Source organism: Strix aluco, chromosome 4, assembly GCF_031877795.1.
Source record: "Strix aluco isolate bStrAlu1 chromosome 4, bStrAlu1.hap1, whole genome shotgun sequence".
In the NCBI taxonomy this organism is placed as follows: domain Eukaryota; kingdom Metazoa; phylum Chordata; class Aves; order Strigiformes; family Strigidae; genus Strix; species Strix aluco.
This window is the reverse complement of record NC_133934.1, coordinates 106272863-106296519: the sequence shown is the minus strand read 5'-3', so window position 1 is coordinate 106296519 and position 23657 is coordinate 106272863. Positions and strand designations below refer to the sequence as shown.

Below are 23657 nucleotides of genomic sequence, written 5' to 3'. Positions count from 1 at the left end.
GGCGAGGGAAGGCTCCCCACAGCCATGCCAGGTGTTCCCAGCCACAGATCAGCCGTGCTGCTGCCAGACACCACCCCCTCCAGGCGCCGGGGCTATGCGCCCCTGGGGCCCACCTCTCTCAGAGCACGAAGCCCCCAGGACTTGCTTCCGCAGAGAGCTCTGCCCTGCTCCCGCCTGGCCCACCCCGCAGCAGCTGCCCCTGCTGCGTCATCCCACCAGCACAGCCAGGCCGCTGGCTTCTTCAGCAGAGCAGCCAGCGCTGCAGGCAGGTCAGGAAGGCACCATGCCACCATCCCACCTCAGTCCAGGGGTGTCTGGCTCCCCCTCTGCCAGCTCCCAGGAGAAGCGCTGGGTGGTGGGGTGGGGAACCCCTGCGTACCTGGGGCAGGGTCCAGGTGAGGGCAAGACAAGGGTGCTCGGTCCAGGGGCCAGGAGCCCCTGGGCTTCAGGGCAGTGGGCACAGGCCCAGCCCAGGGCAGGGGGCAGAGAGGCTGGTGTGGGGTGGCTGTGGTTGGGGCACGGCCCAGGAGAGGAGACTGCCCCGGCCCAGGTCATGGATCACGAGGGGCTCAAGTGGGGCCGGTGTTCTGTCTCCTGCGGGTGGCCCCAGCCCCCTTCGAGGGCAGCGGGTGCCTCAAGCGGCCCCTTCCCTTCTGCGAGGGCTGCCATGGCGGGAGACTCCTCCGCGCTCCAGCGGCCACCTGCTTTCAGGGCCGCAGGGCTTCACCCCGCCAGTCCGCCACCTTCCCGCGGCCCCCGGGGCCTCGCAGGGCCCGCCAGCCCCGCCGCCAGCCCGGGCCCCGCCAGCCCCGCCGCAGCCCCTCGCCCGCAGCGTGGCGCCCGGCCCCCGCCGGCGGCCCGGCCGGCCCCTCCCTCCCTCCCTCCCTCCCTCGGAAAGAAACCACATCAGGAAAGTATTCGGGGTATTTTTAGCCGCTTTTAATGCGATTTCGCAGCTGGAAACGGGAGGGGCCTCCCCGCGCCGCCCGCCAGCGCGCGGCGGACCACCGCGAAGGGCCCGGCCGCCGCCGCCGCCCTGCGCCCGCCGCTGCCCGGCCGGCGCCAGCAGGGGGCACCCGCGCGCCGCGGCCGAGCGGCGGCCACGTCGGAGGGCGAGCGGGGCCGCCCCGCCGCGGAGGGGCCCGGCCCCGGGGCGCGAGGGGCCCGGCGCCGGCGGCCGCGCGGGGGGCGGCGGCGAGGCCCGGCGAGGCGGGGGGGGGGGGGGGGCGGCGGAGGCGGGCGGCGGTGGCTGCGCGGCTGCTGAAGCCATTAGCGCGGTGCTGCGGGTGAAGGACGGGCTTGGAGCTCCCTCCCCCGCCCGAGCCCCGTCCCGGGGACGTCATGGGAGGGAGGTATAAAATTTCAGCGGTGAGGCCGAGGGAGAGGCAGTGCGCGCGGGAGGGGCGGCGCGGCGCGGCGCGGTGCGCGGCCGGGGCACGGCGGCCAGCGGAGCCCGCGGGGGTCAGCAGGCGGCCCGGCGGCGCTGCTACCGGCTGGGCGGGGAGCGTCGCAGCGCCGCGCTCCCGGCCGCCGGGCCGTGGGTCGGGCACCGGGCGATGTAGGGCGCGGGGCCCGGCGGGGGCATGAATGGTGCAGCGAGAGGGGCGGGCGGCGCGCTCCCCCCGCGGCGGCGGGGCGGCGCGGGCCGCTGACACGTGCGGCGGCGCGGCGCGGCGGGGCGCCCCCGGCTCCGCGGGACGCGGGGCGGCGCATGGGGAAGGAGCCCGGCGCGGCGAGGCACGGCGCCTGCCGCTTCTCCTTGCGGAGCGCTGCCAGCTCTTCCTGGAAGTCCTGAGTCGCGCACGGCGCAGTGAGTTCATGCACCTCCTCGCCAAGCCTCAGCCTGCGGGATCTGGAGAGGCTGCCGCCAGCACACCGCCCGGTCCCCCGCGCTCGCTCGCCGCCGCCCGGGGGTCTCTCCCGGGGGCCCCCGCCGCCGCCCCCTCGCACATGAAGATGTACGTGCAAAGGGCTCTGGTGCTGCTCTCACTGCTGAGCTTCGCCACCGTGACCCTCGCGCTGTCCTCCTGCACCACCTTGGACCTGGACCACATCAAGAAAAAGAGGGTGGAAGCCATCCGGGGGCAGATCCTGAGCAAGCTGCGGCTCACCAGCCCCCCGGAGACTGTGGGGCCGGCCCATGTGCCCTACCAGATCCTGGCCCTCTATAACAGCACCCGGGAGCTGCTGGAGGAGATGGAGGAGGAGAAGGAGGAGAGCTGCTCTCAGGACAACACCGAGTCCGAGTACTATGCCAAAGAGATCCATAAATTTGACATGATCCAGGGCCTCCCCGAGCACAGTAAGTGCTGGGCTCCCCCCGTGCGGGCCGGGGTGCCGCGCCCGCGGGGCAGCCTGCCCGGGCCCCCGGGCGCGGAGGAGGGGCGGCTGGCCGGGGCCGAGGGGTACAGGGCCCCCGCCGGCGGGGCCACTGTCCCGGCGGGGCGGGGGCCGCCGCAGCGGGGTGGGGGGTAACGCGTCCCCGCCTGCCTGCGCGGGGGGCGCACGCCGCTGTGCCGGGGCCGGGGGGGGGTGGGGGGGTGGCGCGGAGCGGCGAGCGCTCGGAGCACCGACGGGGCGGCGCGGGGCTTGGCGGCGGACGGCCCCGCCGCAGGTGGAGGAGGTGGGCGCTGGCGGGGGTGGGTTGCGGGGCGCGGGAACAGCGTCGGCCCAGGGAGGAGTGAGCCCGGCCCGTATCTGGAGCCCTGAGAGCTGGGGGAAGGCGGGAGGTGGGAAGGCAGCAGGAGAGGAGGCAGCCGGGGTGTCGGGGTGAACGCTGCGCAGCGGGCTAGGAGAAGGCACAGCTCTCGCGTTTGGGTGGCGAGCAGATAGCCAGCCGGACTCCTCCCTGCTGAAGCTCCGGCGCCTGCCGCAGAGATACAGGCAACCTGTTTGGCCTGTGCAGCCCCCGCGCCGGCTGTAGAGAAGGTAGAGAGGCGCTTGCGGAAGAGACAGCTGCCTGGAGGACACTGGCGAGGGGGTTACTCGGGTAGCGCGAGGGCGCAGAGAGCGAGAAGAAGATAAGGGAGATGCTGAGCAGGTGCAAAGCCGACAGTGATGCAGAGGGACCCTCAAGGGAACACAGGCACTGAAGGAAACGTGACAGATGTTGAGCAGGTGCAGAGCAGATGATGAGCAGGCCCAGATGCGGACACTAAACAGATTCAGGTGCAGAAGCTGAGCAGATGCAGATGCAAAGACAGAGACTGAGCAGACATGAACCCCGAGCAGACTGCAGATGCTGAGCACATGTAGGCACAGGCAATCCTTTTGGTCTGTGCTTAAGATTCCTTAGGACTGGAAGATGTTGGTGGGCGTGCAGTCATACCACCATTCAGGGTGTCCTCCCGTGATGTAGTGCAGTCTTGGGGACACAATTTTGAATGCCAGCAGTTCTGGGGAGGAGCTGTGACTTGGTGCAGGCAGCCTCAGAATGCAGTTATTCTGCCAGGTTTATGTTAATCTTGACATATGATGAGCTGGAATAAGAGCTACAATGTGGTAATGCAACAAATTTCACTTAATCTCTGGCAGACTGCGCTCCATATGGTTATATGATTAGCTCTTAGCTCAGGAGACACCAAGACTTGAGGAACAGAAAGTGCACAGGGTATAGCAGCTTACCCGTATTTCAACATTTTTGACCTACTGAAGTGTTGTTTGTGAAATTCTAAAAATATATGGAGAAACCAAGTGTCTGTGCAAAATAGTACAGCCACACTATGAACTGGTGCATTTTGGGGAAGGAAACTGGGAAAGCACAACAGCGGGAAATGAAGTCAGAGGAGTGGATTTGGATCAAATAGAGGGGAAAGAGGAATGAAGACTTGTGGTGCACAAGAAGGAGCAGTGAGTGAGGAGGGACTCCGGGTTGGAGAAAATTCCTGTGGAAATGAATGAACCTGTCCCGTGTTCCCGTAGGACGCTGGGGCAAGGTACTGAGCAGTGGGTTCAAAAGACCAAGCAGTGCTGACATTGAATTCCTGGGAATGGGCAGTGTAGATGCCACCACCCAGAGAAAGAGGGAAATGTGGAACTGGGTCACACTAGGAGATACTAGCTCCAGACAGGCTGTGGTGTCAAGAGGCACACTTCTTTTGAAACCTGGGGAATTTCATCGCTTACACCATGGCTGAATTTGGCCCTGTGTCTTCAGGAGTGGCTGATGTTCAATTTTCCCATGACTCTGTCACTGTGCCAGGTGGTGATCTCAGAGCATGCTCTGAGCCAAAGCCAGTCTCCTCTGGGGGGGAAGGGGAGGACTGCTCCATTGAGGGAACTGCAAGGACGATACAGACAAGTCTGAAATGTGTGTGCATGCACACGCACACGAACTGTTCTAGCTCCAAACTATTAGTTAAGTGGCTTGTTGGCTCAGAACTCACTCTTCTCAAAGGCTTAAGGCCCAAAAGCGAGGAGAGCTGAGGAGCAAAAATAGTAGCAGGGAGAGCCCCATCCTTCTAGGAAGGAAGAATATTCAGGACCAGGTTCCCCATGCCTACTCTGAGCTGTTTGGTGACTCACAGAATTGTTTTTCTGTTGCACCTCAGGCACATAACCTGAATTATAAGGGACTTTCTTTCAGAGAATAATTTGCTCTTGATCAGCCATTCACTTCAGGGATCTCCTAAAACTCGTGGCAGTTCAGACCCCCTTAAGCACTGACTTGGTTAGATTCAAGCTCAGAACATCTGCAGTGGTCCTGCAAATGGATTTGCTTACCTTCCTGAGGAAAAACAGATGCCATTTTCCAAGCCAGCTTGAGAGACAAAGCAATTAAAGCTATGGGTCATTGGGGCCAAGAATCTTTTCCTCCACACCTGCCATCTGCAGAGTTACAGAAGGATCAGGGTTTTTTTCTCCAAAGTTATGCAGCTTTGGCGTAAAGCACCTTGAAGTACTAGTGGTATAATATGGAGTGAGGCAATACCTGCTCACAGACAGCCTGCCCCTCCTCAACCTCAAACCCTCACCACATAGCCATCAGCCTTCTTGGGGCTTGCCAGAAACGGCAGCTGCATAGGGTCGGCAGCATGTGGAGAACCTTCTCCTCACGGAGAGCAGTGGTAGGAAGAAGGAGGCTCCCAAAAGAACCTGCTCCATGTATCACATTGTCCATGCTAAGAGGCTACTGGTCTCATTGTTTGTGCAGTCAGCAGCTCTGGGCTGTCTGGGCTCCACAGTTGTAGCAGGGTCTGATCGTGAGGATGCATCCTGTCGTGTCAGACACAGCCTGGCATGGGTGCACAGGGCATCACAGATTCCCTGTCTCCAGGCTTGGTTACAACCACTGTGTTGTGGACTGGAAGAGCTTGCAGGAATATTGCCTCCAGGCTTTGTTCCGTGCAGGTAGGTGGACATGTCCGGATTCCAGTGTGATTAACACACCTGAGCTGGGACTGGACCAAGCTTTCTGAAAAATCACCTCACCTCCTTTGCCTGTGACCGCTTGCAAAAAGTACTTTGCCCCAAAGCAGTCGGCTTCCTGGGAGTGAGACCTGTATCCTGGACACCCCGCTATGAGAAACAGGTTCCAATCTCACAGTGTTCAGAGTGAAACACAGAATGCAGCTCCATCTCCCCATCACAGAGGGCTTCTTCCCAGGGTACAAAGGGAACATGAAACAACTTCTTAAGGAAGGGAAAATAGGTATTACTATTTCCACTAGGAAGGTCTCCCAAGACACCAGCACCTTGCGTGAAGTAAGTAGGTAGAAGGCAATGTGGGGACAGCAGGCAAAATATAGTAGATACAGTAATCTCTAACCACCTCGGCTGCTTAACTTAGCCAAAAATCTTAAGGAGATGATAAACAATAAATTATTTTGTCTCATCTGCACTGTGCTGTAGGACCAGATCTGCAGTCTCTAAATAGATTGTTAGATAAAGCACTACTGTTGGAAACAGATACTGGGCTAGACTGACCACTGGTCTGATCTAGAAAGGCATTTCTGATGACTACTGGGACTCCCCTCATGGACAGGCAGGCAGGTCTAAAATGGAAGGGGCAGGCTGTTAACAGCACTATTAATAGGGCTAAGAGTGCAAAACAGCTTAAGGGGGTATTAAAACACGGTATCTGCCTAGGTCTAGGAGACAGAACAGTTATCAGAGTTAGACTTCAGCTAGGAAGATGCCTTGGGCATTTAATGATATCAGAGCTCAGGTTTTCTGCTGTGCTTTTCTGTGGCATAAAACCTAGAACTGATCAGAGTGGTGGAATCCCCGCAGTGGGTGTCCTCGTGTGGCTCGGTGTACTCTGCACCGCAGGGTTGTTGGGCTGAGCACTGCAGCTCATGGCTGCGATAGGGTCTGGTCTCCTGGGATTATCCAACTCTTCAATAGCATCCAGAGACTTTCCTGTGTGGGAAAGCTGTTCCATTCCATAGTACAAATGACAAAACCCCCTCCAGTTAAAGCCCAATGTGAGCATCTGGTCATTAGCTTACTGCGTAAAACTTCAGCACCCTAAGAACACATCCTTGTAAACTGGCTTCATTTCACCTTCATGGATATGACTTTGGAAGTGCATCAGTGTTGCTCAAAGCAGAATTTGGCATGGGAGGCGAACCTCTGCGCTGAGGCACCATTTCACACCAGCTCCACCTTCAGAAGTTGTTTCCCTGGGGAGATAGCAGTGATGGTGTGAAGAGAAGGGCTGACTCTAGGAATCTAACTCGAAGGTTGCTTCAACTAGGGCTTCTAGCCTATTTGTCACAGGCTGGAACTGTGGCTGGGAACAGGTGATAGTTTTCCTTTCTGTTTCTGTTTAAAAACAAGTATCAGCTGACACAAGAGCCCTGTGCTGCACTGGACAACAGTCAGATGTCATATGAGAGGCTCTGTAGGGCTGCAAACAAACTCGCACGTGGGTGTAGAGCAGGAGCTGCTGTGTCTTGTCTGCAGGAAGCCTTAATGATGCTAGAACCTCGAAGGCTAACAGAAGTCAATAGGAGAGGAACAATAGCAATAACAAAGACTTTTCCATGGGACCAAAATGGTCCCATTGAAAAGAGGCTTGTTTTTTCTTGAGGACTCTGTTTTAGACCTCGTTGCTTTTACCTACTCTCTTTTGGGGCACCTGTGAAATGGATTTTTCTGTTCAGCAGGCACACATCAAGGCAGAGAATTGCTGTGTTATTTCCTGCCCATCTGTCTGATCCCCGCAGGCCTCTCAGCACTATTACTCTGTCCTTGAAGAACTCTGTATCTAGTACTATTCATGAATTCCTTCTCCAGGTCATGAGTGAGAACTGATCTTAAACCCCAGTTCTTTCAGTACACACTGAATAGTCACTGCCCGAAAAAGTCTTCCACACCTCATACTTCATGGGCACTTGGCTGGTTTTCATTCTGGGAGACAGTCAGGGTTTGTAAAACTAAGATTCAATGGCAATGGGATCATCTGTGCAGCTTCATGTCTCCAGCATGAGGAGAGTCACACCATCACCCCTACTGGGAATTGGCCCCACTAGCTGCAAATGAGGTTGCCCCATTGCCTTGGCTGGGAGTGTCATTTTAGATGCAGCAGACTCATGAGCATTAGCAACATCTAATGAGCAGAGTTAGAAGAGAATATTAAAATTACTGTGATTGATCTGTACTGATTCTCTGGCTTGTAGCATTGAAATAACGGTGGCAGTAGTGGGAAGATTTTGCAGAATGTTGCCATGTAGACCAAATTTGAGTGAATTCATCCTGTGTTACCTTTAGCTAGATAGCCATGCTTCACAGGTAGCAAGATGTCTGAATGACAGGCCTCTGCTGGAAAGTTCTTTCTCAAACAGTATTTATTTGAGATCCCACCCCTTTAACTTGTGGTTCTCAGTCTTTCCATCGTTCTTTCTCCTAGATGAGTTGGGCATTTGTCCAAAAGGTGTCACCTCCAATGTGTTCCGCTTTAATGTGTCCTCGGCAGAGAAGAACAGCACCAACTTGTTCCGGGCCGAGTTTCGGGTGCTACGTGTGCCCAACCCGAGCTCCAAACGCAGCGAGCAGCGCATTGAGCTCTTCCAGGTGAGTATTCTTCTCACCTTCCCCTGTGCCTGAGCCCAAAATAGCTTGGCTGTTTAATTGTTGCCTCAATTGATATGTGCAGGGCTACAGAAGAGAGAGAGAGAGAAATCCCATGCTGTACCCCAGGCTTCTTCCAGCATATGTGGTGATACAGTCACCTTTCGTTCCTTTTAGAGCGTGCTGCTGTCCTTTCCCCACTCACATTGGCTGGCTGCTTTGGCCACCCTGGTATGGTGCCCACTGCAGCACTTCACTGCACTGAGAAGGGGGTTGTAGGGGGAGCAGGCCTGACCCTTCTGTCACATCAGCATGCTAGGTCCCTTGGCAGTTTTGTTCCTTTGACTGTTGCAGTACAGTTGGTGCTAATCCAAAGGGTGGAGCTCTCCGTCTTGTCACTGATTTACTAGAAAAATAAGGCTTGCTTTCAATGTTCCCTTCAACAGCAGCTCCTCAGGGGCACAATTCGTGGCACTGCTAATTCAGGGACTTATCTGGAGTTTGCTTTGAACCCATGGACTCCCCTGGCAGGATAAGGTCTGGTTCAGGTTTGGAAGTGGCCTTAGGCTGGGCTGAACCACCCAGCTAATCGTACAGTTAAGCATCCAGGCAGTGCATTCCCACAGGCTGGTGTCTGTGCACTTTGCAGCAAGAGCACAGCTAAAATTGCCCTGTGGCTGGTAGCTCTTGAAGACTTCGCAGAATTCAGCTTCAAAGGTCAGAGCAATTCTCCACCAGATGACACAGCTGGCAAAGAGGCAATCCCAGAGCTTCTGCATAGGTTCAGTGCTCTGTGGAATGAACCTGGGGTCCTGCAGGAAGGAGCACCTTGCACAGGCTGGGGCTATTTGTCTGGAAGTGGGAAGGGATGACAGAGCAGGGGGAGAGGTCTCCAAACTGGATCAGCCCTGGTGTGTTTTGATAGAAATTGAAGAGTGTAGGACACATGAAAACGCCACAGCGTAGGACTCAGTAGGCTTGCTGAGCAAGGGACCTGTGGCAAGATGCTCTGTTGCCCACTGCTGGTTCTACTCGGAAATCCAGACCCATATGCCACAGGTGTATACAGAAACAAAACTACCCATTAGATCAATTAGATTCTGCCTCTGGATATGTGACCCGAAACAAGGATGAATTGAGAGAGGTGGGCTGCTTAGGACACAAAAATAAGCACTGTGTAGATCTCTGGAGTTCAGGTTGGTTGTGAAGCATGTCCTTCTCACCTGTGCCAGGGTGTTCCTGCTGTCTCACTTGCTGGGATCAACCTTCTGAATTAGTTTTTAGCAAGCTGTGGAAGAAAAAAGGCCCAAGGCTATCCCTTCCTTATGCATGGCACTGGCTGATTCTCTCTACCACTCCTTCTGACACAGATCCTTCGGCCGGATGAGCACATAGCAAAGCAGCGCTACCTCAGTGGCAGGAATGTGCAGACACGGGGCTCCCCTGAGTGGCTGTCCTTCGATGTCACCGAGACTGTGCGTGAGTGGCTTCTGCACAGAGGTAGGGGTCTTGGCTGGATCGGGTGTCAAGGCATCCATAGAAATGTGGATCAGTGTTGACAGGAGCCTCTCTCTGCTCCCCTTCTTGCAGGAGCTCAGCTCACATAGAGAACAGCTTCTTTCAGTTTGAGAACAAGCCTCCCCCCAGAGCGCTACCTCAGTGCGTGACGTCTGCTAGATTCCTAGCTCTGTCCTGGAGTCCCCACTGTGTAGCTCTGTGGGCTGAGTCAGAGTGAGCATTCATCTTCTGAAGGAGGAAATTGTTTTCACTGAGAGATGCTGGAGCTTCTTTTGGTCCTTTGATTCTAAGCCCAGAGAGGACCCCTCTGCTTGTCTAAACTATAATCTGTAATATATAGAAAATGAGGATTGCTCTGGTTTAACTTTCATGTGGACTAGAGCAAATCTAGCAGGGAAAAAAACAGCAAGGATTCTGGTTTCTTTAGCTGTTTACAGCTTGTCAGGTATAAAGGTGGGGAAATACCAGAGGCTGACACACCTAGACAGATGGAGGCATTAGCACTGCAGAGAACGTACCTCTGCCACCCCTGGGCAGCTCAATAGATAGTTATGGGGCAGCTCCCAGCAAGAACACTGACTCCATTCACAGCTGGACATAGGCACCATGACTCACAGCTGGATCAGCCTCACAGATAGAAGCTAGGTGCCACTGAAAACTGAAATGCAGGTACTGGCAAGCAGCCGTTCCCTGGAAGGGTAAGCTGTGAGTTTGTAGGCTCCTCCTATTTCAAGCGAAGTTGTGTCCTGATGGCTGGAGTTCAGGGCTGGAACTGCAGAGAGCTCTGGGCAGGCCTGCTAGCTGACAAGACGTCACAGAGTATACAGTACTTAGGAAAAAAAGGTGCTAGGCACCTTGTCAATGCCCCAGGGAGCCAGATGTTTTAATTCATGACACAACATAAAAAAAGGAGCTTTCCTAAGAGTCTTATGTTCTCTTAGTCAGGGCCCACACAGCATGACTGGTCCAGGAAGTTATGAAAATAGACTTGCCTCTGGAAAGTCTGTGTGACTTAGACCGCTAGCAGTTCAAGAGAACAGGAGGTTGCAGCTGCTGAGAAAAATGCTTCCAGTGAAATTACTTGTCCATATCCAATTCACTCATTTTCAGATCTCTCCTTCAGACACTACCAGAAGCCAGATAGTACACAGGCACTGAGGATGGCAAAACTGATTTAACACAGACACCACAAGCCAGCTCTTCAAAATACTTGTTTTTCAGTGGAGCTCCTTAAATCTCACAAATGCTTTTGGATGCTGAATAGCCTAAAAAATGTAACCAGGAGCACCCTTCTTACCTGCCCAGGAAGCTCCCTTTAGTAAGAGTAAGGCTTTTGGCACAGCTGAAGCCACAAGATTCTGCTTCCCATTCTCCTTTTCCAAGGCATCTCTGTTCCCCAACTCTGATAGCATCCCTGACTTTGAGACCAGCCCACAGTCTAGAAGTTACCACATGTCCTCAGTGGAACTCCCCTGCACCAGGAGCTGTCCCAGCTGAGGAAGACTGTTTCTCACAGAGTCATCTTCTTTGCAGAGTCCAACCTTGGCCTGGAAATTAGCATACACTGTCCTTGCCATACTTTTCAGCCCAACGGGGACATCTTGGAGAATTTGCACGAAGTCTTGGAGATCAAGTTCAAAGGTGATAAAGAGCTGTGTTAAGGGAGGCTGTAGGGGAGGGGGAAGGACTGGAGTATTTAAAGAAGAAATGAGGTCTTGATTTGCATATTTGAGCATTTTACGTTGCATAACATTTGTCTTAAAGAATACACATCTGGGTTTGCATGTTGATTTGCATGATGGGTACATCCACTTTGTACATAGGTTAGAAATGGAAGAAAGTAAGTGAAGGCTGTGTGGGTTTGCACAAATGTCTGCAGAAAGGAATAATTTTGTATTTCAATGTCTCTCTGGGAAGTTCAGCTTGATGCCTTCTCAGATTTCCACGGAGGCTCTGCTTTCCAGTTAGGGTGACTGAAACACAAGGAAGTCAGGCATCCTGTGTGAGGTGGCCCAGAGAGTCAGTGGCTTGGCTGGCCTAAGAACTAGGAACCTCCTGGCTTGCAGCCCTGGGCTGCAGCCACTGGCCCCCACAGGCTCCATTTCTGAGGCTGTTCTGCAGAGTGCCAATGATCTGACATCTTCTTTAAACCATTCATCTTCCTGCCTGTCCTGGGACTGAAGCCAGGAGTGAGCAGGATGGATTAATGGCCCCACCAGCAGTTTGCAAATGGTAAAACAGGTGGCCCGTAAGCCTCCATTTCAGGCCTGCGGCAGTCAGATTCCCCAGGAGTAAAGGGGACCCTGTGAGGGAAGAAGTCCCAGAGTAGATGGACATGGTGCCTAAACCCCTTTCACCCTGGTTCAAGGGTAGGCATGAGAGTGTTAAATGCACTGAAAAGTCTTGTTGCATCCTCTACTTTCCTACTGATTTCTTCTTTGTGGATCCTGTTTCTCTCTGAAGGCATTGACAGTGAGGATGACTATGGCCGTGGGGACTTGGGGCGCCTGAAGAAGCAGAAAGACTTGCATAATCCCCACCTCATCTTGATGATGTTACCCCCACATCGGCTGGAGAGCCCAGCATTGGGAGGCCAGAGAAAGAAACGGGCCCTGGATACCAACTACTGCTTCCGGTAAGTGATATTCCTGCCTGGAGTGACCAGGTCCCATGCCTGAGGTGGGCAAGCCTGGCAAGACTCATGCCACCGGGAAAGGCAGAACCCTCCAAGGGGGTTGTGGGCCACCGTGGTGCCACAGGGGCCACAGGAAGAGCACAGCTCAGCCAGCTGCTCCTTGTGGTGTCCAAGAAGGGGATGCTGGCCAGCTCAGCAGAGTCAGTATGTGCTTCTGGCTGAGCCACTGGCTAGAGGGAGACTTGCAAGCAGCTTCCTGGAGCACAGCCTGGGCAGGGACCTGCAGCAGCCCCCTGCTATCTCCAGGTGCCAGAGAGCAGCCGGGTGCTGCCTCCCTGGGCCAGTGGTTAGGCCGCCTGCCAGCAGGCACAAGCAGTGCCAGGCTGCTGAGCTGCCCGCCGCTGCTCGCCTGTGCCGCTCCTCTGCACTTGGCGCAGGCAAACAGGAGGCTGCATCACACCATCGTGTATAAGGCCCCTCTTTAGATTCACTGTGTTTCAATACTGTGTTTCAGGAACCTGGAGGAGAATTGCTGCGTGCGTCCTCTGTACATTGACTTTCGACAGGACCTTGGCTGGAAATGGGTCCACGAGCCTAAGGGCTACTTTGCTAACTTTTGTTCGGGCCCTTGTCCATACCTCCGCAGCGCAGACACCACTCACAGCACGGTACATCCCGTATATGATCCTGTTAGGGCTTGTGGCTGTGACTCCCCCTTTCTCCCTAAGGCTATGATCATATCCAGTCTCTTCAAAGCACCAAAAGCTGTTTAGATCAGTCCTTTTAAAAACTGTCCAGGAAAACTGCAGAAAAGAGTCTAGGTGGTTCATCAGGGAAAATGCACTTCCTTTGGAGTCAAAACTGAGTCCATGCTTCCAGCCAGATGTTGAGGAGAAGCATCCTGCTGTCTCTTGGGTAAGATGTGAAACAGCAGGACTGATGGTTTTAGGGTACTTATTTGGTAATGGCCAGAGTATTAACTGAATTGTTCACATCAAATGTTAACTCTGGTAATTATCTTCTGCCTAAATTTCTCCTGCAGTTTGCACTGGACAGAGGATTTTTCTATGCTCTGTGCCACGTTGTCATGCAAAACTGTTGTGCCATGGCACGCAACTGCTGTCTGCTACCACAGGGGCAGCCCGAAAGAGAAGGTAAATCCATGTCTATGTCCAGAAGTGAACACAGCCATGCAGTAAGCTCTCCTTTCTGCACAGGCATCCTTTCCAGCTGTATAAATCCTAGCTCACCTATGGCAGAGTGAGCTACTAGGGAGGGGAACCTACTAGGCAGTGAGATTCATGTGTAAAAACTGGCAGAAGGCAAATGTCTTTAGGTAACTTATGCATAATCTCTAACATGAGTACACTAGGCAGCCTTTGGGGAAGAATACTACCTGAACCTAGCTACTGTCTAGAGTGGAAGAAAATAAAAGCAATAGAAAAGCACAGGCATGGGAAAGTACCAAGGGGAGAAGACAGACTAAGGAGCAGGCAGTCGTTTGCTGAAGCAAGAAAAGACGGAGGAAAATCCTGTGCTTCTGTCCACAGAAGAGTAAAAGCAGCAATCCAGACAATGCAACAGCTCACTAACAACTTAGCTTCAGGTTTCACTAAAAACGTTACTGGAAAAAGCGGATCTGGCTGAAGAATAGATAACTAGGTGAAGATGATATTGCAAAAAAGATGCTAACATTGAGAGTCTGCACAGCAGCAAGGCTTGCTGAAGCTCAAGGACTGATATCAGTGGGAACAGTCGATCTATGGGAGTGAAGGAGTGAACAGATGCTGGGCGTTAAGCACAAGACAAAGCAAGGGAACGAACAGCTTTGAAAGGGTAATAGGCATGTAGCTTTACCATCTGGTTGTCCTGAGAAGCTCTCTAGTAGATAACTGGACTGAATCAGTGTGAGAGAAAGGAGGTTTTAGAATGGTTCCTAATGTTCTTTTCTTGAGCAAGAAAGGAAATGATTAAGCTTTAAGGTCAGCTGGGTGATTCAAGAAACATTTAGAACTATATAGTTGCTGACAGCTTGCCAGCATCACCTAGGCAAAACATGGTGAAAAGAAGATTACTCATCAGTCTGTTTAACCTATTATCTGTTGAGAAGAGTGGCCCCAGAGCTCTCACATGGTACCCCTGTGGTACAGTCAGGAGTACTTTGTTCAGTATCCCAGGGAGCTGCTACCAGAACGACTGCGATTACATGGATCTGGATGATAGAACAGGATATTTCCTTAGCACCTCATCCCCAAAGACTGACTGTAAAGTACTTAAAAGACAATGTGCCAGACCCTGTCGTTTATACCAGATAAGCACTAATGAGACCACAGTAGTGCAGGTGAGATCATGTTTTGGCCCCATAACTCAAGAAGTTGCTTACCACTGAGAAGCAGCCACCTCTGGCAAGAAACATGGCAACTGTTCTGTAGCGGTTACATGGCTGAAGTGTACAGTCATCTGTGGGCTGGGGCCAGCTGGGAGGAAGAATCCAGTGGGGTCCCACAGGATACTCTGCTGGCTCCAGCATTACAGTGTAATGACTTGGAGGATGGAGTGGAGGGAGAAGGCATCAGACAGTTCAAAGCTGGGAGGGAATTGTGGATACTCGAGAGGATTGGCATCCATCCAGTGCTATCTAGAGATGTTGGTTGAAATAAGCAGCAGGGATGTTCTTTCTTCTGGTTTCTTTAATGGAACCCAAACCAACATGGCCCCAGGCTGGTTACACCCAGCCTTATTAAAAGCAAAAATTGTGACACTATCCACCATACCAAATTAGAGATGAAAGGAGGCAACTACTTGCACTCCTTCAACCCTTAGGCATCAGCCACAGAGCATGGCTACTACAATTAAAAAAAAAAAAGTCTTAAGAGCCAGGCCAGGGCAGGCAAGACCCTTTAGAAGCAAGCCATGATCAGGAAGTGACAGGGGAGTATTGCTCGCCTCAGGGAAATACTCTGATGAGCATAGTCCAGACACCTAGAGACCTGTTGGCTTTGCAGTCCCTTCCTGTCCTCAACCAGCTTAAACGTATTCCTGACTTTGTCACCACATTTACTTTGTTTTTGCAGGTGCTGGGCTTATACAACACGCTGAACCCTGAGGCATCTGCTTCACCCTGCTGTGTCCCCCAGGACCTGGAGCCACTCACCATCTTGTACTATGTCGGGAGGACCCCCAAAGTGGAGCAGCTCTCCAACATGGTGGTGAAATCCTGCAAGTGCAGCTGAAAGGCACCCTGGCCCGCCCAAAGCCAAGAGAGAAACTGTCAGCACCCACTCTCCTGCTCCCAGGCTAACACAAAAGTAACTGGGGGTCAGAGACTATGCATGCTGAGGGCTGAGTGCCAAACCCTGTGGCTTAGGGTCTGGAAGCCCTTGGGGATCTCTTCTGGAACATTTCTTGGTCTTGTTGGCAGTGTCATGTTCCTTCTGGGAGTTACTTTCGTGACACGAAGGCCACACTCTCCAAAATGGCTGGACAGTTGGTGCAGAAGAGAAGGATAGGGTGGAGGAACTGCTCTGTATTTGAATGCTGGGTGGTTGAGCTGGGAAAGCAAGAGAATGAGAAAGAGCAGGTGAAAGGGGGAATGGAAATGGGGAGATGTTTTCTAATCTAGCTTTAGCTATCTTAGGACCTCAGCCTTCCCCACTGGCCTGAAGAATTAGAGGTTTCCCCTGTAGGGGGAAACCGTGAAAGTTTCTTTAGAGAAAGAAAATGCATCAAGAAGGGAAGCTGCTGAGAGAAGAAATGCTCAGAGATACACTTAGACTTTTGTTCCTCAGAGCTGTGATCCAGAGTCCTGCAACTGAAACTGTGTCTGCCAGACCTGTAAATTCAATTGGCAGATCCTGGCTATTGGTTTCTAATGCAAACTGCAAGGCTCCCAGCCAGCCTGCTGAGGGTGGGCAAATACAAGGAAAGAGGGTGCTAAGTCCATTTTCAGAGGGACTGATGTCTCCATTCAGCTCTTTTCCCTTCCTGGAGTTTCTGAGAGATGGTTTCTGGGTCAGGGCAGGAGCAATATCTGTGGGTACCTGAATATGGGCCCATTCATTTGTGAGCTGATACACCCTGAGGACCTCTTGTCTGTTGTGGTTTGTGAAGTGCTTCGGGGTGTTCTGCACCTGGTTCTGCACAGTGACCTAAACGTGACCCAGGCTCATCTGCCAAGACTTAAAAAATAGTAATCTCAAAACATTGTAAAAAATAAATATTTGGGGGGGAGATGCTCTTTTTTTCACAAGCAAGTTGTTTGTTGGAGGGTTAGATGGTTTGCTGTTTTTAATTTGCTACTGCTGTGGCACACTCAGTCTAAAACCCTTTCCAAAATGTCTCTTCAAAGGAACAGCCAGAATTTAGGCCAACCAGAGAGCCCCAGAATGGAAATTCCTTGGTACCCTCAAACTGTGCCTGGTGTATATGTGCCCTGCCCCACCCCAGTCCAGACATGTATATCACCTCTGGCATCTGCTTTTATAGAAAGCTCCCCTCAAATGTAAAACATTTCCAACAATACTGTTTAAATAACCAGGGCAGTGCAGTTGCCACAGCTGACAGATGTTCTGTGTCCATTTGAATATATATGGTCTGCTAGCACAGAATTGTACACACAGGTAGAGAACACATCCCTCCTCCCAATTTACCATGAACATTGCAGATGCTTATAAAAAGCTCACAGATGTTGCCCAGGCAAGAAATCAATGTACTCTTTATTTTTTTTTTCAGCCACAGATAGTCCCAAAGGTAAAAATCTCCAGTGCTTGCATGCCATATGAGACTCAGAGGCTGCCTCTCTGACTCCAAACCACAACTACTTAAAGTCATGTTCTAGAGACCACAGAGGTTCCTCCCTGTCCCCTCCCAATTCCTGGTCTCCAGTAACTGAGCGTAAAATGATACCTAGCTGGTTAATCACTTGTGGCGAGGGCTCTCCATGGTCAGCTCAGAATTCAGCTCTTCCATCAAGCCCTTTACAATAGTGGCTGCTTCCATATACCTCACGTGAGGCTGCCGTAACGTGTAATCTCAAACATCTTAATAAACTATAAACAACCCTTCCTGCACCATCACCAGCTGGCTAGAGGATAGCAAGGGTGGGTCAGTGGAGGGAGCCTGCCAAGCTATGTGACATTTTGGCTGGGGCAGACATGCTCTGATAGAGGCACTCCCCAACACTTATCTTTATCCCTTTCATCATTCTGGGGCTCCTTGACCTGTCATTGGTGTGATGATGAAAGGTGCAGCTCTGATCAGTCCTGCAGCACTACTGTGTTACTATGCCCTGTACAGCTGGCCATGCCCATGCTTCCACGTGACCTGCCCAAGGAGGGAGCAAATACACTACCATGCTGATAGACAGGCCAGAAATGTAGTGGCTGCAATGGGGGGTGGGGGGGAATCCAGATGCCAATTGGAGTAGGAATTCTCTCTAATCTCCTTTTAGCAGCAGCCCCTGGGGAGGTTTTGGTTTACAAGCTGCAGTCTGTTCTTTGGTCATTGTTCCTCCTGAGCCCTGGGCTGGCTCTGCTGCCCATCCAATTGAAGGGCTTCCTTGCTAGTAAAGGGGAAAAAACAAACCCAAGGAGGGGGAGCTGCAAAGAGCTGAGCTAGAACACTCGCACAGCTCACAGTCCTACGTGGCACTTGGAGCATGTCAGAACCACCCACGGATTAACCCTGGCAAGCCCCTTGAGGTGGGTCTGTCTTATTAGCCCTTGTTCACTGCTGCTCCTCAGTGGCAGGGAGGGGTGGCAGAAGGACGAAGCCATTTGTCTTCTTGGAAAGGAGGTGAAATGGCAATGGAAAATCAGGGGAGAAGAGTCTCAGAGTGTCCAACCAGTAAGGACATGGGTAATCTCACGGGTACAGTAATCCTTCAAGTCAAACACACATTTCAGTTACTGCTTCTCTCTCCAGCCTTCTGTTTCCCTAGCAACATTTGAAAATAAGATTTGTGAGACAGGATCCGAATTAATTTTCTTACAATCAAAATAGTTTTCTAGGGGTGTTTTAGCTATAATTCAGCAACAAACTAAACTATCTACATGGGGTTAATAACAGATTGAATACACTCCTGGGCACAGGCTTACCACCAAAACGTTTCAGGACACTAGTGTGAGAAAGCAGAGGGCAGTTCTCTATATGCTCTGTTGCTAGCTGGCAAATTGAGGAAGACAATGGGAAAGAAAAAGTGGGATCTTCACTGCCAACACTGAATACAGCTCCCAACAGTTCCCTTTTGTTGTTCGCAGGAACAAACAAAAGCTGATGAAAACAATCCCAGCACACTCTGTCTCTCTAACAAAGATCAATGGTTAGAAAGAGTGAAAAAACTCTATTCTGCACTACCATAAGGCAGATCCTACACTGATGACCAACCAACCATCTGTGTAGTCCCTGCTTCTCTGGCATACTCTATTGTAGTATGCAGGAGGCCTAGACCTGAACCTGAACACCTTGTTTTTCAGGCTGTAGCACATTGTAAAGCTCTGCAAGGAACACTGCTTCAGTAATTACAGGAATGTACACTGATACTGCAGCAAAGAATAGTCTTTGCAGACTAAATGAGTCTTTGTTCCCTGGTCTTTGGGTTGGATAGTTTCTAGCTATCTCACTGTGCTTACAAAAAGCAGTAGCACATCCCTGTTACCACTATGTGAACTGGGACATACTGCTTTGTGTTTCACCTTTCCATAACCAATAGTCATCAATACACACAGCAAACAAGAGGACCATGTCCAAAAGTAATAAAAGATACAAAAGACAAACATACCTGTCCACTCCTCTGGCAACATCATAGCTCTGTTCTGCTCTGTCCTGCGATGTCTCTCATCTCTCTTTGTTGTAGCTACCACATCTCCATTCTCTCAGTTCACAGATCCTTTTCTTATCTTTCTATGCTGCTCTGAAGCTTTCCTTACTTACGACTGGAGTGTCCTCATCAGAGCAGAAATACAGGAGGTCTCCAGGCTCAGACTACTTTGTAAATTAAACCACTACAGCCATCCCATGACAGAAGAGGATCCGCTGCAATGTTTTATGAGGCAGATGTCTTCAATATGGTCTGGGGTCCAATGCAGGGCAGGTTCAGTACCACAGGGTGAGCAGGATGCAGCTCTAGGGCCCATTCTATTGTGCAGAACAAGTGTTTCTGGTGGCATGCAAAACATCAACTCTATAGTACTGAGTTGTCTTCTCTTAATAAGTGATTGAAAGGCAATGAAATCAATCAAGAAAATACAGTTTTCAATACATATGGAGCCAACAGTGTGATATCTACACACCTGCAAAACTATACTGATTTGTGATAGTGCAAAATAATAGATGGTTGTATGGGCTGCCTATAACCTACATTAATTGTGGTTTAGAGTAACAGCCGCAATTTTGTACAGTGCAGGGAGGAAAATATGTCTTCTAATTCTTTAAAAATAACATCTACTAAAATTTTTTTTATGTTCAAAATCACTAGAATATATTGGTCAAAAGCTGCATAAAATTAATAACTAACATGCATACTATGATGTCTAGTAAAAGAACACCTGGACTTTCAGGTGTCTGCTTTACCAATATTTTCTTTTATATACAGGGAAGCCATTTAAGCCCTGGTTCATTTCTGATGCAGCTCCAGAAGTCACAGAGGGAAGCAACTAAGCACAGTGTCTTTTGTCCTCTCTTGAAGAGAGGCTTCAGATACCCTGTGCAAATGCAAGATCCTTTATCATTGAACAAGTCAACGTGGAAGAGATGAGACAGTTTTACTCATTGGGAAACAGATTGTCTTAGAAATGAATTCAGATACATCAACAAGATATACAGCAAATGAAAATTGCTGATTAATGGTTGCCATTCTCTTACTTCTCTAAATGACAGTAATGCATTTGAGATGCCACTTACGCCCATAATTTCAGAAAGAACATATACTTTGGATGTCACAGTATGTTTCCAGGAAAGACTAATTTCAAAGATTACAGACCTCAGTTACTCGGCTTCTTTTAGAACATCCTTATCTAGGGCTAGGTTGCATAGGGAAGATGGCAGAGACAGTCTGAAGGCATTCAACCAAGCAGCTGGGCCTTTTCCAGAACTGGGCTATGATTTCATGGAAAATACACTTAGGGATAAGGATCTTTATATCTAGTACAGAACAGAGGTTTCTTTACAGCTGTTGTTTGTGGCAAAAAAATCCCCACACATTATTGGTTTCCCACATCCTGCAGATTTAGTGAACAGTTTTCAAGCAGAAACTCTCTCCCCTGTGGTATATGCTGGCACTGTTGAATTATACCAAGGAATACCAATCTTTCAAGCGGTATCTTCTGAAGACAAAGATTTATTTTTCTCCCTTTCAGGGAGATAGTGGGGGTAGTGGTCTTTGTGCAGGGTGATATTCATCTCTCATTCCAACTTAGCTGGCTAAGCAAGATGATACCTCATTGCTGTCCACAGAGACCGATGCAAGAAATAATTACATGTAGGGGTTATGCATGTTGCAGAAAGCAAAGGTGACTTCCTTTTCTGGTCTGCCAACACTCAGACGTTTCTCACTAGCTGTTTACAGATATTCATTCTTCACATACAGAAATCAGCATGAGGCATTATAATAATATATCATGGCCAGTGCATGTACATCACTTGACAAAAAAAGGCAGCTGGGTCATATCAAACCAGAGATTTCCTGACATTCTTCAGGAAGGATTTTTTTTTCTCCTGAAGTTATTATCCTCGTCAGGAAGCAGATAAAACAAAGATTTGCTGTGCAGCCAGGGGCAAATCTTACAGGATTTGTGCAATGCACATAGTGTAATGACTGGGGGACGTCTTGGTAACCATGCTCTGGTCCTTTCTTAAAACAAAAATTTATGGTCTTTTGAAGTGCTGAAACCCTCTTGCAGGTAGACTAGATGCTTGGGAGATCTCCACTGTTTCCAAGGATTTGTAAGAAACTCTACTTGTGAGAGAAAGCTGTAGCAGACAGTCTGACTCACAACAAGAGTTGCTGGAAGACATCCATCTTGCAACAAGCTGCCTTGCATTAAACAATTTGACATCTGCCCCCTCAAAGGACACTTGCTACGGAAATCTCTAACTATACCTTAGGATCTGAAGATCTCATTTGGATACTACAATGCTAAGTGCTCTGTTGTGCTAATCTGAAGAACTGGAAACAAACAAACAGAAAACAAAGAGAAACAAAATAAAGGAGATGGCAATAAAGTCTCAGGGAAGTACGGTGTGGCAGCAGCTACAATGTGCCAACTACACATTTTAAATTGTTATTCATTTTTATCAATTTCACCTGCTCTCAGCCAAGCCATCATTCAAAACACCGAAGAAACTTGCAGAGTGACAATTTGGCAGGAAGAGACACCAATCTTTATTCTTAGATATTTTTCATGAGAAATTTTCAGTAGACATATGGAGACATGAGTTTTGTAAGTCTGTGGATAAGAAAAAAAATTCCTAGTTGATATCATAGACAAAATGTATTCCACGTTAAATTTCTGGAATTAGAAATGGTGGAGAAAACACACTTTCAGGAGGGAAGACAACCCCAATTTGAATGGGGGAAGCATGATGCAACTGGAAGCATAAGTACTGTAACTAGCGGCACTAATGGGATGCCTACAACTTCATTTGCCCTCCCAGTAGATTCACAGCTGTCCGTCTTGAAGAATGGCACAGAAATCCTAGATGAATATACCTGACACAGTATGACCTTTTCAGAAGGTCATATAAATAAGGCAAAACCACTTGAAAAACATGAGGTCAATCCTATATAGTAATGACTGGAAAGAGTGGGGAAAAATCCCTTGTCATTTTTCTTCCCCAGTCTCAGAAAAAACAAAGTTTATAGTAGAAGGAGGGAGTGATGACAGTCAAGCATTTTGACTTGGCAGTAGATGAACTTTTCAAAGATCCCTTACTGACTTTTGACATGGTAGTACTCAAGAATAGGGATTAGATCAATTACCCTGAAACACTTTTTTTAAGAAGATTTTATTACTTTTGAACATAACTACACTGAGTATAGTAACTTGTCTCCTCTTAGTCTAGAGGAAGGAGACTACACTTTACCTTTGCTATAACTATGGTGAAATGAGATTTTCTAAAATACTCTTACAGGGACACCAAATTAAACTAATGTTTTGGGGTTGTCTTCTGTTGCACATCCCAGAACACTGGTAGGCAAAAGGCCAAATACAATGCTGAAATTGCTTTTAGAGGTAACAGCACCTCTGCCACCTGTCCCAAACAAATTATAAAAATTCTGGTAATAAAAGATACATTTTTAACAATCCCCAAATTCTTAACAATTGCATCAAATTTGGCTTTTTAAGGCCAATTCATTTTTTTTTTGTCTGATAGGTCAGATAAAGAAGCCTCTCCTTTTTAAAGAATATAAGATTTCTCAAGCTCATTGTGTGCACTGTAGGCATGGACTTGTAGAGAAGATGCCCTGTTAAGTATACTCTTTTCCCTAGGGAACCACTATGATTCACTGAATACCACTGGCAAAAGCTTCACACCAGGGTCTCCACAGTGATCAGTGATTCTTCCTTTAAATTGGAAACATCAGTGAAAACTTTTTCAATGAGGTCCAGTAAAATCCTTTTTTGGTCAGATAACAGACAAAGCAGACTTCTCAGGGAAGACCTGGTGTCTTGTTTGTCACCTTTAGTTCAATGGAATTTGTCCTCTGTGTTAAAACTGCATGGAGAGGCTGTTTCAAAAACCCAGAATCCAGCAATTTTGGAGATCAGCTTGCATTTCCTAACTACTAATTTCTAAGGCAGCAGGAAAACTTAATCTCATTCTTTGGAAAAGGACAGTAGGATTCTAAAGTGGGAAGAAAGCAGTTACCAGGTACTGTAGTTCTTTAAAATGTACTGTGGTTGTGCATATTCACCCTGAAGGTGCTCTGCACTCAAGCACTTTGGAAAACAAAGATGGCGAGAAGTGAAATGTGTATGAATAAGATAACTTAAAAGCTTCAGGTAGTGATAAGTATTTTCTTTTCCATATTTAAGCAATTAACCAATTAACCATTTACAAACATCATATTACGGAAGACTTCCACACAGCAACCTACTTTCCCCAAAATCACAGCTGTCTAGAGATGGATCTTGGTGCCCTTAATGCTCTTGTAAGAGCTTTTGAAAGCCTCTGCAATATATAGTGCCCACCCAAGTGAAGATGTAGACAAGCTGCATGTGACAACTTGGCAGATGTCAGCAATGGAGACTTTTCTTACAGAACCCAACACTACAGAGTGAATTCTGGTGGAACATGCCTTGACTGTTCTAATAGGCTGTACTGCCACTGTCAAAATAAAACATGCATACAAAGTCAGACTACAAGACCATCTAGCCCACCTCTCGTCTCTGATGGTGGTCAACAGCACACGCCTGACAGACAAGCTAAAAATTGGAGAAGCCCATTGTGTTACTTCCCCAAAATAGTCACTTGAAAAGTCTTAGAAGCTTCC

At 49.7% G+C, this 23657-nt stretch overlaps 1 protein-coding gene across 1 annotated transcript; it reads left to right on the top strand.

The window, feature by feature from the left end:
* The first annotated feature begins 1366 nt into the window (after window positions 1-1366).
* TGFB3 (transforming growth factor beta 3) lies at window positions 1367-17226 on the top strand. The gene is made up of 7 exons (XM_074824777.1): window positions 1367-2302; window positions 7853-8016; window positions 9384-9513; window positions 11065-11172; window positions 11995-12166; window positions 12681-12834; window positions 15241-17226. The coding sequence occupies exons 1-7, from the start codon at window positions 1588-1590 to the stop codon at window positions 15397-15399; spliced, it is 1602 nt and encodes a 533-aa protein (XP_074680878.1). The 5' UTR covers window positions 1367-1587; the 3' UTR covers window positions 15400-17226.
* Window positions 17227-23657: the final 6431 nt, after the last annotated feature.

Bases quoted from the DNA above. Each gene is read 5' to 3' on its own strand.
- TGFB3 (XM_074824777.1), top strand. From the start codon at position 1,588: ATGGTGCAGCGAGAGGGGCGGGCGGCGCGCTCCCCCCGCGGCGGCGGG. The intron at 2,303-7,852 runs GTAAGTGCTGGG...TCTTTCTCCTAG, and splicing joins CCAGGGCCTCCCCGAGCACA to ATGAGTTGGGCATTTGTCCA. The intron at 12,167-12,680 runs GTAAGTGATATT...ACTGTGTTTCAG, and splicing joins GATACCAACTACTGCTTCCG to GAACCTGGAGGAGAATTGCT.